The sequence below is a fragment of the Trichoderma atroviride genome, chromosome 5, assembly GCF_020647795.1.
Source record: "Trichoderma atroviride chromosome 5, complete sequence".
Taxonomy (NCBI): Eukaryota; Fungi; Ascomycota; class Sordariomycetes; order Hypocreales; family Hypocreaceae; genus Trichoderma; species Trichoderma atroviride.
In genome coordinates this window covers 321,540-339,201 of record NC_089404.1, presented here as the reverse complement: position 1 = coordinate 339,201, position 17,662 = coordinate 321,540, and the positions used below count along the sequence as shown (strand labels likewise).

Below are 17,662 nucleotides of genomic sequence, written 5' to 3'. Positions count from 1 at the left end.
AGGCTGCTCGGGAGAAGTCAAGCCGACGTCTTTTCACGAAACAGGATTCGCCGTCTCTTTTCTCTTCCGCTTTGCCTTGTTCAAATGTCCCTGTTTATCGTGAAAAGTGCCTACCTAGTTTACTCCTTTGAGGCTATCTACAAACAAATCGGCATCTCAGTGCCGGGACCAATACTACCTTCCAGAACCGCTGCCGAGCGTCCTACTTACCTTTTCAAAGGGCTTCCTCCTTGGCGCTCTGGCAAGTCCAGCTGCACGCCCCGCAATGTCCAGCCACCTACCAGTTTTGTATAGCTCGTTTGGCCTTGTTGAGAGACGATCTACGATAGCGGGAAGCCATCTCCGCTTGGCGCTTTGGGAGAGTTATCACTCATTTGTGCTAGTGGGAAAAAAAAGAGGGAATTCTTAAACAATTAGCACACATTTCTCAATTCTACACACCACAATGACAGTGCGTGTAAAGTACCTATTCAATACTTGCTTCTGCTGCTACTGCTGCTACTGCTGCTATTATTACTACTATTACGATGCTATATTTAATATATCGCGTTAAAGAATAGATCTAGGGTATTGTATAGCTTTTCTTGAACACAATGGCGTTGATGTTTTAAACTTGTGTGTGTATATTTATTTTGTAGCCCTGTATTTTTTCTTCGCATCCCTTAATGGCATATAAATTGGAGGGGCGGTTCGTATCAGTTGTGGGGTTTTAGTTTGGTGTTTGTACCTTGTACAGCGATGGGCCGATGAAAGGAGGCTGGCAATTGACGCAAAGAAGAAAAACAGTAATGGCAAAAAAAAAAATTTACACACATAAACTAGATACATGAACAAAGTACCAGTTGGATAGCAGATACTAGCGCCATTGTGGTGCATAATGTTGCGAGCTGTGTGCTGATTAATGAGAATTCTCTATCCCGTCTATTCATTCTTCACGCCCTTTGGCTGGCCATCGGACATATGAGTACTAGCACCACCACCTTAAAAGTCTGGGCACTAGATCCGAATTATCCGACTCTGCCAGGGGTGAATAACTCTGGGCAGTAAGCTTGGTTCAGGCATATGCGGGCTTGTTTGGCCAGGAGGCGCTAAAAAAGAAGGTTGAAGGTTGATGGCGTGGCTTTGAAGCGGATCTTCAACTCCTTGATGCCATCACGGATGAAAGCAAATCAGGAAGGTGAGGGCCATCGTCTTTGGATCTTTTGAAAGCCTGCTTTTCGATGCTATCTCGAGTCTACTGTTAGAGAAGCAGTAGCCTGCCTATCAGCTTCTGAGTCCGTATCTCTGCTGCCTCCGTTGGCTGCAAAGGCCCAATCCCGTGTTGGACCTTTTTAGGCAAGCATGTGAGCTAGATTGCAACTGGAGATGGCTTCGATTAGCCCTCCGTTGTCTTGGCTTGCAGTGGTGGAGGAGGCATGCTACCACTCTGCACGCTCGTGAGTTGCTGGAAGAGGAAGTAGAACCACGAGTTGAGCTTGGCAAAGGACATTGAGGCATTGGAGTTGGACAAGCTCCTTCCATTTCGAAGAATGTAATCCGTGGAACCAGGCACCATGCGAGCTTGCAAATGGTGTAGAGAGGATGGGTAGACGTGCCGGTTACCAGCCTTGGCATTGAAGCTTCGAGATATATAAAAAGCTCGGCCGGATGCCATGGTCGAATACCCTCTTCTCATCAGCACTCAGCTCCAAAGCCAAGCTTCAACTCCATCAGAAAGAGCCTCACACATCTCCTTCATCGCCGCCCATCATGAAGTACTCCACAGTTCTCCTTGCCGCCGCTGGCCTTGCCGCCGCCGCTCCCTCAAACGTCTCCCCCAAGTATGGCCGCCGCAACGGCGCTCACTCTCTTCCCAACCAGAGGAACACAAAGTACCCCCAGTACTCTTCCAACTGGGCCGGTGCCGTCCAGATCGGCAAGGGCTTCAACAAGGTCACCGGCACCATCACAGTCCCCCGTGCCTCGGGTGGTTCCAACGCCGCGGCCTCTGCATGGGTGGGAATTGACGGAGACACATGCCAAAGTGCCATTCTCCAGACTGGTGTCTCCTTCTACGGCGACGGCAGCTTCGATGCTTGGTACGAGTGGATTCCCGACTACTCCTACAGCTTCTCCGGCTTCTCCCTCAAGGTCGGCGACGAGATCCGCATGACTGTCGATGCCTCGTCCAAGACCACCGGCGTTGCCACCCTTGAGAACCTGACGACCGGAAAGTCCGTTTCCCACACCTTCACCAACACGCCCTCGACCCTTTGCGAGACCAATGCCGAGTGGATCGTCGAGGACTTTGAGGAGGGCAGCCAGCTCGTTCCCTTTGCCAACTTTGGCAAGGTCACCTTCTCCAACGCCACTGCTTCTGGCTCCTCTGGCACCATCACCCCCAGCGGCTCCACCATCATTGATATCGAGAGCTCTTCGGGCAAGGTCCTGACTGACTGCTCCGCCAGCAGCAGCGGCGTTACCTGCAGCTACACCGGTTAAGAGGATCCATTGAACGGTAAAGCTACAACGACAAAAAAAAAACAAGGATAGGTTGGGAAGAGACGCAAAAGGCGAGAGATTTCTTGTTTTTGCAGAATGGAGGAACTCTGGAACTGTTAGGGTGCATGCGCTAGTTGAAAGACAAGAGCATGCGTTGCTCTTTTGAGTATATATTTTCCTCTATAGTCAATATATTGGATCCCAGCTTTATATAACTCTGTCATGTGATATACTTATACGTCAAATGCAAAAGATATACATTGTGTTTGTGTTTGTCTATCCCATTCGAAAGCGCGCTTAATCCAAATCATTCATAGACGCATCTCCAACCTGCGCATAAAAATGTTCGCGAGTCTGGCCGAGTGGTTAAGGCGTTGTGTTTAGGTTGGTGAGTTGAGCTGAGATAACTTGATCCGCAATGGGCATGCCCGCGTAGGTTCGATCCCTACGGCTCGCATCATGATTTTTTTTTTAGCAGTCTGTGACTTTATTAGACTTTATCAAGTAAACTACTCATCTAATACAATTTACCAAATAACAACTGTTGACCCGAACATGGCAATCATTTTGGTGACGTGTGTGTTTTACGCGTACAAATATTCTCTAGTACTTTCTTTCCATGAGTAGAATTTGCCCGGCGAGATAACAATCAACAGATGCGGAAGCACAAAAATGTAAAGAAAAGTTGAAAAAAAAAAAGAAAAAAAATTTTTTTTTTCTCATTAGTGCTCGACTTTGGCAACTGGTAAAAACTTGAATGTAACTTTTAGTAGGAGTCGGAGTCGGAGTCGGAGTCGGAAGCAGGGTCAGCGAGGTTGAAAAACATAAAGCCTTGAGCCAACCGTTCCATCAACAAATCGTCTCTCTGTTTCATGACCTTCGCATAATTTTCGTCGCTTACATCCGGCTGCGACTCATCGTCCTCTGTCTCTTCATCGTCGCTGCCCTCCAAGTATCGATCATAATCAACTTCGCCTTCGACGATTTCTTGTTCACCAAAGAATTCTGGCAGTATATTCTCAGCGAGAAGATCTCGCCAACTCGGTAGCGGTTCCGGCGGTTGTAAAAATATCTGGTTATCCACAGGCAGCGCATGAGATTGTCCCAGTGTTAGATGACGGAACTTTTCAGTTTCTTTTTCAACATCCCAGATACTTGGACGCAGGTCAAATGTACATTGGATGAATCCGTGGAGGTTGTTCTCCATGCATCTCATCGCTTCTGGAAAGCCGTCCATTCTGTCTGTATAAATTCATGTGTCAGCATAATAGCATATCAATAAGAAAAAAAGTCACAAATACGTACAGCAGCTATGAGTCCTCTTGTTTAAGAAAGATTCCTCTGCAAACTCATTGGCTGCCACGATTTCCCATGCGGCTTGCCACGCAGCATCACGTTGGATGATTTGCTGAAAAATCTCTGAGCACTTTTCGGGTGCCTCTCCTCCATCCAAGACCAATGTGAAAGATTCTTTGGGCATGCCGAGTGGGAGAAGAGCCAAAGCTTCCATCATCCAGAGAGCAACTTTGTCTGTAAGCGTCAGAGACCACAGTCCGGGGCCTCTATCGCTATCGGTGGTGTCAGTTATCCAGCTCTTCTCCAATATGAAGTTGAAAGACTCCACTTCATCTGTACATGACAACGATTGGAAAACATTTCTCCACAAATCAAGATGACGTTCTATGCGAAGTTTTGGGTTTTCAATGCAAAACTTGATAAGCCCCTGGGCATGTGTTTCCGGATAAGCTACGCTCACCGAATCTTCATGCAAGCGAATCTTCCGCAAATGCATTCGCAAGCCGACAGGGAGCCTTGATAGAAATCTTATAGCCAGCGCCGCTGCGGAGAAGCGATATTTGCCTTGCGTATATTCGCGACGTCCGAATCCGCTTATATGAGGCTTATCCCAGTAATCCTCATATTGCCTCTTAGTAAAGCAAGTAGTGACAGACTGGCGTATCACATCGAAAAATTCATATTCGGTTAGACAACAGAGCCAAGGCGGTAAACGTTTTTGTAAGGCGAATAATTGTCTGGGGCGATGAAACATATGATCATACCAATCTTCTGGAATCAACTCCTGCTGCAATGCGAGCTCTAGTGTATATAGAACTGCTTGTCGTTTAAATGTCGGCACCAAGCCAAAGTGACGACCTTGGGTAGTGACATCTGTACCCAGCATGATAATCTCGAGGATGGGCTTAAAGTCGGGATATCGTTGTGCTACTTCTTCCACTATGGCATCTGTACAGCAAGTAGGGAGGAGGACTTGCTCGCTTGAGTTCTCGTCCTCATCCTGATCTTCGTCCTGATCTTCATCATCTTCTTCATCCCCATCTTGGTCATCATCTTCGTCTTGTTCCTGTTCTTGTTCTTGATGACGATCGTGGCCGTGGCCGTGGTCCTGGACGTGATTACTGACTATTTCGCCAATAGAATTCTCTTCTTGAGTCTCCCTTGGATCTCTCTGGTCGGCATTGCCATCGCCATCATCATCCTCCGAAGTTGGTCGTGGCCCTTGTAGCATACTGACCGCCGCATAATTGAAATAGGCCTGCATATTGTGGAATCGGGCCGCATTGACGCGCCATTGGTCGGAGTAGCCAGTAGAAAAATTGATGGAATTTACTTGCAAATCGAGGCCCATCATCTCCTCTGCGACTGTTTTGCATGTAAACTTGAGAGCGTGGTCGATTGGCTGCATTTTTCCGTCGCTTCCGAGAGCGGCCAGTTTTCCTGTTTCAAAGTTGAACACGTAGCCTTTTTCTACGGTGACATAATGCAGGTAGATCGCATTGCGAAGCTCGGAGGGGAGATCGAGAAACGAGAGCTTTGGAGACATGACTTGTGTTGTATAAAATGATGGTTTAGCAAAATAAACAAGGATGACAACGAAACAAAGAAGAATAAAAGAAGCCCTCTGATCTGGGCGTCACATTGACAATTATATATGGCATTGGCTCAGGCCGCCCATAGTGTTCAGTTAGAGTTTGGAACAGATGCAGCGTTTGACTCATCCGGCAATCGAGAGCTGAGTTAGAAATGCGGGACTCCGTATCACGTGGAGCCATGAAAAGGTTGTTGGAATTAGTATCACAGTGCCCAATCGTTTGACGTGGACTTTTGCCAGGCTCCATGTAGTTTGGGGGTAAGACAACAAAATGCATGTACGTGACACCAAACATCACAGTTTTTTGCATGAGGGGACCAGCAGTTGGACGGAGGTACCCGCCACTTTATCGAGATTTATTTCTAATGCAGTTGTATAGGTTCAAAAGACCTGTAACGGCCGGTGCAATAGAGGACTGTACCTAGCCCTTGGTTCAATGACTGGGTGGATAAGGATATCCAAAAAAAAAAAAAAAAAAAAAAAAAAACGCCATATTCAGCCTCGTTGGGTCCAACGACGCCAACGACGCCAGATCGTCAAGATCGCTTATAAGGTTCAAGATAAGGTTTCCACGCCGAAGATAGAGTTCCTCGCCGATGACTCAACGCAACGCTGGAGCTAGACTTAGTAACAAAGCTATTAATGAGATGCCTATGTGGGTGTAAATTGCAGCCAGACTTACCAATGAAAAGGCCACCTATACGGAAGCCAGCCTTGAGTTCCATCCGTTTGTTAGCCCATTGTCCTTTACTCATGGGATAACAAGGCTTACTTGCAGGCATAAAAGGCCTTGATGACTTCTTCATCTCGTAAGCTGATGTTCTGATGAGAGCGTAATGTGGGAATTACCTTGGAAAATGGAAGAAATCTTTCTTGATAGAACTCGTCGATATAAAGTTAGAAACTCTACTCATTCTTGAAAGCAGGAGCCGTGTATATTTACTCACCAACTGCCAAGCGCTGTTACAACGCACAAGACTCTGACGTCAACGCTATAACGATTAGCATTTGAAAAGATGCGGCGACGAAAGCATGCGTGCGATTTACCTACAAGAAAAGCTCTATATTAGATCCAAAGTCAATTATCATTCTCACAGAATGGAATATAATATCTTACCTACACTATTCCTTTTCCTGAAAGGTTAGCTACGGGTAGCACAAAAGTCAGCGTGTTGTATATTGTATAGACTTGGCCGGTTTCTTACCCAGAGGAAGTCGAACATACCTTTGCAGAAAGAGCAATATATTTCACTCAAGATACTAAAATTGGTACTACTTACAATACAGTAAGGCAACCTCGCAGTAGCCTCTCACAATGGTGTTAACAAAACCTCAAATGCATTCGTTAGATGATGCAACTTACAGGATAACCTCACAGCTGACTGTAATCTTTCTAGCCATATGCAGCATCAGCAAAAACACAGCTTCGTTTAATTAGATATTCAATCATGTAGGCTTACCACATACAGATAACAAATGGCAAAGGGAGATAACAAAGAAACGGCAACAACTGCCAAATTGGACCAGTTGCAGGAGCAAACCACCAACCAGGCCGAAATCAACGAATTCGGAGAAGGAAAGCAGTGGTGCAATGGGCAAAGGGGCAAGAAGAGCAATACTAGAGGGCCTCGCGTGCCTAGGAGGATCAAAAAGATGTTGAATAAAACTGCTGATGTATAAAATAAGGTGTTAGTGAGGTGTGACGTCCTGACCTATACTATCGTGCTTAGGTATAGGGTAGGTTCCCAATCTATAAGCTAAGGCGTTGGTTTATATTAGTAAAGAGATGCAAGAGATCTAATAAGCAATATAATTATATAGCTAATAAGGTTATAAATAACTAATTTAATTATTATCTAAAAGTACTATATTAACAACTAACTATTTAAGTTCTATTTAATAAGTGTAATAAATAGTTCTTATATAGTAAGTTATTCTATAGTTATTACTAGTATAAGTCTTATAGTACCTAATAAGAATGCACTCCTAGAGCTATATTCTTATCTTATAAGTAAGTATATATCCTACTAAAAGAGGGAGTCCTACACCCTAATTAGTTATAGCCTTCTAGTGTATTACTAAAGATATATACTAAAAGGATCCTTATATAGTTAGTTTATAATATAATACCCCTCTTTTATTAGTCTTATCCTTAAGGCTATAATAGTATATAAGGTTTATAGTTCTTCTTCCTTAGTATAGTAAGTAATTTTTTTTCTTTTTATTATAATACCTTATAGTATTTTAAAGTGTTATCTTATAGTTTAAAAAAGTTTAACTAATTACTATAAGGCAGCTATAGTAATAATTAATACTATTAAACTTCTTATTATACTTTATTCTTTTTATAATACCTATAGTTTATTATATAAGATAGCGCTAAGGTATTAAAAGTGTTTAAAGTGTACTTATAGAAGTTAAATATATAATAGAAATAGTATTTCTTTAGCAGCTGATAAGTTTATAGTTTTAAAATAAGTGAATTTTTCTAACTCTTCTTAGCTTAACATCTAGCGTTTAAGAAGGAGAGGTTAAATATTAAAAAGCATTAGGCTAAGTAAAAATTACTTTAGTAATAATAAAAGCTAATAGAGTTTTAATAATAGTTAATATTATTATCTTAGTTAATAAATAAGAGTTTTATATAATTATTATATTTTTATAAATAGTATTAGTAAATAAATATATAGGGTAAATAAATATTTTATAAGGGTGCTTAGTTATTTAATAAATTAGATAATATTAAGTATACTAAGTTAGGGGTTATAGCTAATATACAGCTTAATAATAGCGTTAATAAGATTAATTAAAACGCTATGTTATTTAATTTTAGTTTATTAATTCTATAGAATAGAGAAACTTTTTTATTAGCTCCTAAGAGTTAAAGTATTTTACTAGTTCCTATAAGTTTTCCAGGTTAAAGTATCTTATTTATTTAATAAGGTACTTAGTATTATTTATATTAGAGTTTTAGTATATAGTAAGTATATTTTTAATTTTATATTCCTCTTTTTAATCTTTAATAATAATTTTATTTAAAATAGGTCTTTTAGTGTTCTTATTAACTTATGCTTTTTTAAGTTATAATATATAAAATACTAAAATTTAAAATTTTATTATATTTAGTAAAGCTAACTTATAGTCTACTTCTTTAATTTATTTAAGAATTTTATAAGATTTTATTTTTTTAATATTAAGTTTATTACTTAGCCTATTTATCTTAATATTTAGTAATTTATAGCCTTATAAGTATTACAGTATATAAACTATATCTCCCTTTTAGAGAATTAGTTTTATAATTTTATTTTAGTTTATATATTTTTTTATTTTATCTTAAATAAGTTTAAGTTATTTATATATTTCTTAGTGTAAATTAATTATTATTTCTACTATAAGTTAGGCTTTTTTAGAATTAGGTTTATCTTATAGTAGTTTAAATACTTCTAGTGTAAATTTATAGTTAGTATAAAAGGGTGTAATCCCTATGGATTCTAAGGGTGTATTATTATAGTATAATTAAGCTACTAGTAGTTTTTTTACCTAATTATCTTATATAAAGTTAATATAGTAGTATAAGTAAGCTTTAATAATCTAGTTAATATATTTTATTTATTTATCTATTTAAGGATAATATATAATACTTAATTTATAGTTTATTCTTAATTTAGCTATTAATTCTTGCTAGAATTTAAAAGTAAATATTTATTTTTTATCTAATATTATTTCTTTTAGTAGTTTATGTTTTATAGTAATTATTCTTATATAGGTGTAGGTAAGTTCTTTTGCTATATATAATTTATTATATAATATAAAGTATATTTACTTTAATAGGCGGTAGACTAATATAAATATACTATTATATTTAACTTTTATAAGAGGTTTAATAAATAAGGGTAAATTAGTAATATAGTTAAAAGTAATTAATTCCTATAGCTATTCTAGTACTAGTAGTAGTTATAGTTTTCTATAAAGTTTATATCTTTTATTTTTTATTTATTAGTATATATTATAGTGTAATATAATATATTATATAATAGGCTTAAGTCCTTTGATTTTATAGTAATTTAGGACTTAATTAACTATTTTAATAATACCTTTATGTTTATATAATAAGTGTTTATAAATATATTTAACTACTTTCTTTTATAATTCTTTAAGTACTTATATTTTATTATTTTATTTAAGGTATTTTAATTTTATAATAATATCTTTTAGATATTCTTTATTTAAGTAAGTTTTTATATATTCCTTAATTTCTTTAAGTATTAGATTATTTTTTAATACTTTAAACATAAGATATATATAAACTTATTTAATATTTCCTTTTTTATTATACTAAAGTGCTTATACTATAACATTAGGTATTTCTTATTTATAATTAGTTCTTTTACTTAAAGCATTAGCTCTTTTATTTTTAGTTCTTTTATAGTAAATAAGTTTATAGCTAAATTATAATAAGAATTTAAAGTATTTAATTTATTTACTAAAGAGTTTTTATATAATAGTAAAGTATAAAATATTCTTATGATTAGTATATATTATAATCTTATATTTACTTTTATAATAGTAATATCTTTATTTCTTAAATACTTATAGTATTATATATATCTTTTTATTATAAGTAGGATATTATAGTATTAGTTTATTAAGTTTATATAAAAAGAAAGTAATAGGTTTAAGTTTACTATTATTGCTAGGTTAACTTAATACTCCTCTAATTATAAAGTTTAATATATTAGTTTTAATAGTAATAGGTTTCTTTAGGTTAAATATAGCAAGAATTAGTTTTAAAATTAAAGCTACTTTAAAATCTTTAAAAGCTTTTTATTATTCTTCTTTTTACTTAAAAGGTTAATCCTTTTTTATTATATTAGTTAATAGGATAGCCTTAAGTAAGAAATTTTTAATAAACTTTCTATAGTAATTAGTAAGTTTTAAAAACACTTATAATTCCTTAAGAGTTATTAGTATTAGCTATTCTTTAATTACTTTAACTTTATTAGGGTTTATATAAATTTCTTTAAGGGTAATAATATATTTAAGAAAGTTAACTTTCTATAAATAAAATATATATTTTTTAGGATTAACAAGGAGTTTATTTTTTTTAAGTTTTTATAATATTAAATAAATATATTTCTTATATTCTTTAAGGGTGTTTAAGAAGATAAGAATATTATTAATATATATAATAGTAAAGTTATTTAAGTAGGGTTTAAGTATATAGTTTATTTATTTCTAGAAGAATGCTAGTGTATTTATAAGACCTTATGGTATAATAGTGTATTTATATAATTTATATCTTATAGTAAATGCTATTATCCATTTATATCCTTCCTTTATTTTAGTAAGCTTATAAGCTCCTGTAAGGTTAAAAGTAGTAAACTATTTCTTTTTATATAATTTATTCTTAATTTATAAGATTAAGGGTAGGAGGGTTTTATTTTTAATAGTTATTTTATTTAACTTTTTATAATTAATAACTAACTAAAGTTTACTATTTTTCTTTAAAATAAAGATAATAGGGTATTTAATAGGTGATTTTAAGACTTTAATATATTCCTTCTTAAGTTATACTTTAATTTATTTTTTAAGTATTTTAAGTTTAGTTTTATTAAAATTATAAATCTTATAGAACTTTAGGAATACTCTTTCCTTTAAAACTATTTTATAATCCTATTTTAAGTATAGCAATAGCCCTTTATTTAATTAATCCTTATAAAGGTTATATTTCTAGTATTATTTTAGTACTTTTACTATTAGGTTTTTTAAATACTTAACTTATTATAATTCTTTATCTAGTATTATTAATTCTTTACGTAAGATTATAATATGTCTTTGTGTTTATTATTTTAAGGTCCTTTTTCTTTTTTTAATATATTAAAGGGGTATATTAATAGGCAGTAGGAAAATCTTAGGTTTTTAGCTTTTTAATTTCCTTTCTTTTAGATCTTTATTATATTACTAATAAATTTAACTAGTTTTCTAGTTTATATTAGGTTTATATTTATATAACTAAAGTATACCTAAAATAAGATTATATTTTAGGATATTAGCTATATTATATATAGTTTTAGTAATATAATTTTTAAAATTTATTAATAGGTAATTAGTTTATTATTTAATTTATTTATTATTATATTAAAAGTTTTATCCTTTAGTATATTAAAGTTAATATAGTTTCTTCTTCTTATATACTAGTAATTATAAATATATTATAATTATAGTAAATATATAATTATATTTTAACCTACTATTTATTAAAACTATAAGTAAATTCTTATTTAATAACACTTTAAAAGAAAGTCTTTTAACTACTTTTTTATTTTTATTATTATTATTATATTCTTCTTCTTTTTTTTTAAGAGATATTATATATCTTAAGTCCTCCTGTTACCCTTTTATAGTGGACTATTATAGTTTTTTAAATAGTGCTAGGTGTTAATTTTTATACTTATGTATTATTTATATTTTAGCTTTAGATAGTCTTTATAGTTAAATTATCCTTTATTACAGTTATACTTCTATCTTAAGTTACTATAGTCTTACTATTTTATAAGTTTAGCAGTTTTATAATAATTATAAAATACTAATTTATATTTTTATAATTCTCTTTTACTATAGTTGCAGTAACCTAGTTTTAATATAATAATTTTAAGAGACTAATACTATTAGGTAAATATCTAGTTATAAAACTTTATATTATAGTATATATTTTTATAAGTAGTAAATGGAATTTATACTAGAAAAATATTATTATTATATTTTTCTTTAAAGTGTTTTATATATATATAAGTAATATAACTAGTTTAACTAATATAATAATATAATAGGTAATTAGGGTTAATATATTTATAATCTTTATAAATATAATAGTATAAAAGATTATATAATTATACTTTATTTAAAGTTATAGCTCTTAAGATAAGTTATACTTTAAATTCTTATTATTATATATCTTTTAGCTATTTATATAAAGCAGCTAGCATATTTCCTTTAATAGGTTTTTCTGCTTTTATAATACTATTATAGAATTTATTAAGCTTTTATATTTTTAAAGTAAATTTATTATATATTCTTTAAATATTATTATCCTAATTATTAATAGTTCTATAGTTATACTATTTAGTATTATTATCTTACTCTAAGGTATTATCTTTTATAGTAAATAATAGTTAAAAATTAATTTAAGGGATTAGCTATTAATTAGGTATTTTAGCTTTTAATTCTTTATCTAGTGTCTTAGAATTATCTAAGAATTTAAATTTAAAATAATAGAATTTATAGTTATTTTTATTATTAAATAAGGTTAAGTGTTTTATTATATAAACGCTTTTATTATCTTTCTTTATAGCATAGTTATTTTTTAGTTTAAGGATTTTTTCTTTTTTAAGTAACTTACAGTTACATGCTATATAATTTAGCTTCTTATAATTATAACATTTAAAGTCCTTTTTTTTCCCATTTCCTTTTTATATTATACTAATATCCATAGGTCCTAGGGTGCTACTATTATTTTTAGTAACTTATTTATTTTAATTTTTACTTTTATTTAGTTAATCTTTTTATATATTATAGTTCCTTATATTAAGTTTATAAAGAAGGTTATTTACTTTAATATACTTTTTTATAAATAAAATAAAATTATACTTAGTTTAATTAATATTATAAACCTTTTCCTTAACTTTTATACTAAGTCTATTATAGAATTTTTTAATAAGTGCAGATTATCCCTAAGTAACTCTAGAGGCTAGGTCTTTAAATTTTATAATATAATTAAAGTATTTTCCTTTCTAATAAATTTCCAAGAGTTTATTTTTAGCTATTTATACTTCTTTAATATTTTTAAAGGCTTTAATAAGTTCTTCTTTAAACTTTAAAAAGTTAATAAAAATTTTATTAATATAAGCAGGCTATAGTCTAATAGGGTTATTAAAATATATATCTTAAATAAGGTAAAATTATTTAAGTATAGTTTCTTTAAGGTAAGTAGCTGTAAAGGAAACTTTCTTAGTTTTAGTGTTAATAGTATTTTTAAAGTTAATAAAATAAGCCTTAAGTTAAGTTTAAAAGTTATAAAGTTTACTAGTTTTTCTATTAAATATAAAAGGCAGTTAATACTTAATAAGTCTTCTTATATCTTTACTTATAGACTTCTTAGTCTTAACTACTTTTATAAGAAGCTTATTAAAGTTAAATATATCTTAAAGGAAAGCTTTAATCTAATCCTTAGATATATTATCCTAATTAAGAGCTTCTCCTATAATAATATTTCTATTAGCATCTTAAGTAAAGATAAGAGTAGTCTTAGGGGTTAAGTTAACAGAAGTGCTAGTTAATCTAATTACTTTAGGTATAGTAGTTTAAATTTACTTAAGAGATTATAGGTATCTTTTAAACAAGAGTTATTAATATATAATATTTTAACTTATACTATTATACTTAGGTATAGGGTAGGTTCTTAATCTATAAGCTAAGGCATTAGTTTATATTAGCAGAGAGATGTAAAAGATTTAATAAGTAATATAATTATATAGTTAATAAGGTTATAAATAACTAATTTAATTATTATCTAAAAGTGCTATATTAATAACTAACTATTTAAGTTTTATTTAATAAGTGTAATAAATAGTTCTTATATAATAAGTTATTCTATAGTTATCACTAGTGTAAGTCTTATAGTACCTAATGAGAATGCACTCCTAGAGCTGTGTTCTTATTTTATAAGTAGGTATATATCCTACTAAAAGAGGGAGTCCCACACCCTGATTAGTTATGGCCTTCCGGTGTATTGCCGAAGGTATATACCAAAAGGATCCTTATGTGGTTGGTTTGTAACAGGCATAATCTGTACGCCATAGAGCACTCGGTACTAAAATTAGCATATGACGCAAATAAGTAAAGCCCTATTTTCGCAGAATGGATGGAAAAAAGAATGAAGATTTGGACTTACCATACCAAATACGTAATGGAGGGAAACAACAACAACAACAAAACACCAAAAAAAAGGTTCAATAACAAGTCACGATAATAGGTAGTTTATCTCTCCATACCCAGGAGGAATAAGGTAAACAAGGCCTATATTACTATATGCACTGTGTCTCACTGTCCCTATCATACAAGTTATTTCCTCAATACTTTGTAAAAGCCTTTCCTATCAAGCCTTTTGAATCGTCAAACTCCTTCACGGTGCAAGGGTCCTTTGCTTCTTAGGGGGGGGCAGCGGCTCGCTTTCCGTGCGAGACCGCTTGACGGCAGTCTTCCAGCTTCTGTTCACTGAGAATTGCTCAATGCCAAAGTTGGTAATGGCAAAATTAGCAGCCAGCTGCGGATGCTTTGTAACAATCGTATTCAGGTTCCTGGTTCCGGCCTCGCGGAACAGCCTTTTCCGTGGCAGTGCAAGACTGTTGTGCTTGCAGTGGATGAATAGATGCTCGACACAATGCGGGCCATTGTCGCAGTGGGGGCACCGGTCCGACTGTTGGAGATTGAGCCGTTTCAGATGGCTTCGCAGGCCGATCCAGCCGGTTCTGCAGTGAAGCAACATGGTGCTCTGCTTCCGGTTGAGCTTTTTGTAGTAATTCAAACTCCGTTTGCCCCAAGGCTCTCTAAGTGCAAGAGCCTTGCCCTCGGGCGAAGATGGCACATGGCTGCTTTGATACTGTTCCCACGCGGCAGAAGCTTGAAAGTTCAACATGTCAAGCGTCGTTTGCTTGATGGTGTATTGACGACCTTGAGCCCAGTCCGGATCGCCGTTCCACATACCCTCTGTTACATGTCCATTGTGTCGTTTCTGCCGAAGTTGAGCCATATTTTTTAACTTTGCTGCCAATATGTCGAGTTGGGTAAATGGATGTGCTTTCAGTCTGTGAGCACAAAGGCCAGCTCTTTCTCGAATCAAGCGAAGCTCTTTAGCATGCTCAGTGTCATAGACACTTGCGTGATGGGCAGTTGCCTTGATTCGGAGCGAGTGCGAAAGAGGGTAAATATGTAGTTCTTTTCGGAGGAGAATCCTGGATGTATTCTTCATCGCTCCTGAAATTTGGACAAGTAATTCGCCTTGCAGCGTGTCTAGCTGCTTAACCAAATGCTGCAGGATATGTCCCTGGCGAATTGTCCCCTGGTAATCAAAGAACCATGCCGCGCAGCCATATGCTATGATGGGCAGAAGTTTACAAACATGGAGCTGCCGCATTCTGAACAGGCTGAGGCCCCACGTGGAACCGGAAATGCACTTCAAATAGCGTCCATGTCTAGCCACTTGTTCAAAAACCAAGTCGACGTGATATTTCCACGAAAGCCTGTTGTCCACTCGAACACCTAGGATAACTAGGTATTCTTTTTCAAAGAGCTTCTCGGCAGGAGGTAGCTTGTCAATATTTGGCACACACTTGACACTGCCTGACTTTGTGTTGGGAGGAAGAAAATGTAATAAGCCATACTTGTCGGGCGCAAACGAGACATTATTTCTTCTGCCCACGAGTTGAGCACGTCGTGTACTTGTGCTATTTTCTCGCAATTCTTCTCCCACGAATTCGACCGCACCATGATGTATGTGTCGTCAACAAAGGCAAACGTCATGGTACAAGGGCCAGAAAGGGATGAAACTTTTTTGATTGTCAAGAAGCGGGGTTGCAAAGAAAAGGAAAAGAACGGGGGAATAGAGAGCTTCCCTGGGGAAGGCCACTGTTTTCATAGAAATCCACAGGATAGTGGCCAGGTAATTCCAAAACGGTTTGGCGGTCACAAAGAAAGGATCATGCAAACTTGATAATGTAGCCCGGCAGGCCCTTCTGGACCAAGGTCCTGAGAAGCTTACGGCGGTTGACGCGAGGGAATGCTCCAGAAATATCCAGACCCAACAAGGAGACTTTCCGCTTGTTACCACTGGCCCAACCGGTGTAAACAAAGTTTGTCAAAGCTTGCAGTGCCATTGTTGTTGATCTGCCAACCAGCCCTCCAAACTGCATCAGTGGAAGCAATGGCTTCTTGTTTGAAACGGATTCTGCAACAAAGTCTTTAATATGCTTGACCATGATCTGTTCGAAAATCTTGCCAATACTAGAAAGGAGCGCAATCGGCCGATACGCCTTTGGATTGTCAGCTGTCTTTCCTGCCTTAAAAAAATGGCTTTGGAACGCTTCAAGTGAGGTGGGCAATAGCCCTTGTTCATGCAAGCGTTGAAGAGTTTTACCAGATGCGGAGCAACAAGATGGCCAACCATCTTGAGAGCTTCATTTCCGATAATGTCAACCCCAGAAGACTTTTGATTGGGTAGACGTTTGATGAGATACAAAATGTCAGGCTCATGAGGGCACGCTGCAGTCAAGATTGTCGGGGAGGTCGGGATTGATGGGCCAAGGTTGCGACGTATTCCCAGGCCCATATATGGCATCCATATACATGATGCTCTTTTCCAGGCCATCTTTTGCGCACTTGCCATTGTATTGAAAGTCGGGGCAATATGGAAGATCCGCAGGTTTAGCCATTAACTGTGCCGCTTTGGCCCATCGCAACGCAGCCTGATGGCTATCCGTAGATGATATAGCTTCCCTGAAAGGTTGGGGTTCTTGTTGAGACTGAGATTTGTAAGTCCAAGTTGACTTGCAAGGATACCTCTTTGAGACCAAGTGATTTATAGCGTTCGTCAGGGCTTGGTTAATCTTTTCAACGTAGACGTCGATGCGGCCCGTGGTTGTCAAGTCCATCTCGTCTGTGAGCGTGCAGTCTATCTCGTCTGTGGGCGTCGAGTCTCTGGGGGTCCAAGGTTGATCTGCATGGAGATTGATCTTGCTCGGAGCGAGTCTAAGTGTGATGCGCTGCTCTCCTCCGATCCCCGTGCGCAACAGCTCTCGTCTCACACTCGGCCTTTCGTGCACTGCCCAACCCGCCCCGCCCGCAGCGCCAGCGACGCCACGCCGCGCCACTCCCGCCTCGCTTAGGTTAGTAACGGAAATCCACTTGCGCTTTTACAGTTGTTTATATATTCTCTGCTAATGCATGCATTTATTTGCATTATATACTAAATAATCTCTAAGACATATACTTACATTTACTACTCCTTTTTTACACCACCGCGTCACTGTCTACACGCATTTAGCCTGCGCTACGGAGGAATATATATATACATGTCGGTAGGTACTTGGGGTTTAAGACTGGGTGCCAAGTCTGGGGCCTTTATCTTATCCATCAGCCTATTACCTAAGGCAATAGCCATCCAATACCTATATTATATAGAAGAACTAGGCATCCTTTTTTACTTATTACTACTACCCTAGTTATTATTATTAAAGT

At 35.3% G+C, this 17,662-nt stretch overlaps 5 protein-coding genes and 1 non-coding gene across 6 annotated transcripts; 2 read left to right on the top strand and 4 right to left on the bottom strand.

Annotated features, from left to right (window-relative positions):
• Positions 1 to 1,375: 1,375 nt before the first annotated feature.
• TrAtP1_009279 (uncharacterized protein) lies at positions 1,376 to 1,675 on the bottom strand (the record flags this gene model as incomplete). Its single annotated transcript, XM_066114223.1, has 1 exon — positions 1,376 to 1,675. One exon carries the CDS (start codon positions 1,673 to 1,675, stop codon positions 1,376 to 1,378), a length of 300 nt encoding a protein of 99 aa, XP_065970317.1.
• Positions 1,676 to 1,749: 74 nt separating this feature from the next.
• Positions 1,750 to 2,481, top strand: TrAtP1_009278 (uncharacterized protein; the record flags this gene model as incomplete). The annotated part of the gene is made up of 1 exon (XM_014093585.2): positions 1,750 to 2,481. One exon carries the CDS (start codon positions 1,750 to 1,752, stop codon positions 2,479 to 2,481), a length of 732 nt encoding a protein of 243 aa, XP_013949060.1.
• A 348-nt stretch (positions 2,482 to 2,829) lies between these two features.
• Positions 2,830 to 2,938, top strand: TrAtP1_009277. The gene has a single exon. It is a non-coding gene; the product is annotated as a tRNA-Leu (tRNA).
• A 55-nt stretch (positions 2,939 to 2,993) lies between these two features.
• On the bottom strand, positions 2,994 to 5,471 carry TrAtP1_009276 (uncharacterized protein). Its single transcript, XM_066114222.1, has 2 exons — positions 3,787 to 5,471; positions 2,994 to 3,723 (listed from the first exon to the last, which is right to left on the bottom strand). The coding sequence occupies exons 1-2, from the start codon at positions 5,321 to 5,323 to the stop codon at positions 3,248 to 3,250; spliced, it is 2,013 nt and encodes a 670-aa protein (XP_065970316.1). The 5' UTR covers positions 5,324 to 5,471; the 3' UTR covers positions 2,994 to 3,247.
• A 9,081-nt stretch (positions 5,472 to 14,552) lies between these two features.
• On the bottom strand, positions 14,553 to 15,563 carry TrAtP1_009275 (uncharacterized protein; the record flags this gene model as incomplete). The annotated part of the gene is made up of 1 exon (XM_014093583.2): positions 14,553 to 15,563. One exon carries the CDS (start codon positions 15,561 to 15,563, stop codon positions 14,553 to 14,555), a length of 1,011 nt encoding a protein of 336 aa, XP_013949058.2.
• A 1,111-nt stretch (positions 15,564 to 16,674) lies between these two features.
• TrAtP1_009274 (uncharacterized protein) lies at positions 16,675 to 17,076 on the bottom strand (the record flags this gene model as incomplete). Its single annotated transcript, XM_014093581.1, has 1 exon — positions 16,675 to 17,076. One exon carries the CDS (start codon positions 17,074 to 17,076, stop codon positions 16,675 to 16,677), a length of 402 nt encoding a protein of 133 aa, XP_013949056.1.
• Between the last annotated feature and the right edge of the window lie 586 nt (positions 17,077 to 17,662).

Bases quoted from the DNA above. Each gene is read 5' to 3' on its own strand.
- TrAtP1_009276 (XM_066114222.1), bottom strand. From the start codon at position 5,323: ATGTCTCCAAAGCTCTCGTTTCTCGATCTCCCCTCCGAGCTTCGCAAT. The intron at 3,724-3,786 runs GTACGTATTTGT...GAATTTATACAG, and splicing joins CAAGAGGACTCATAGCTGCT to ACAGAATGGACGGCTTTCCA.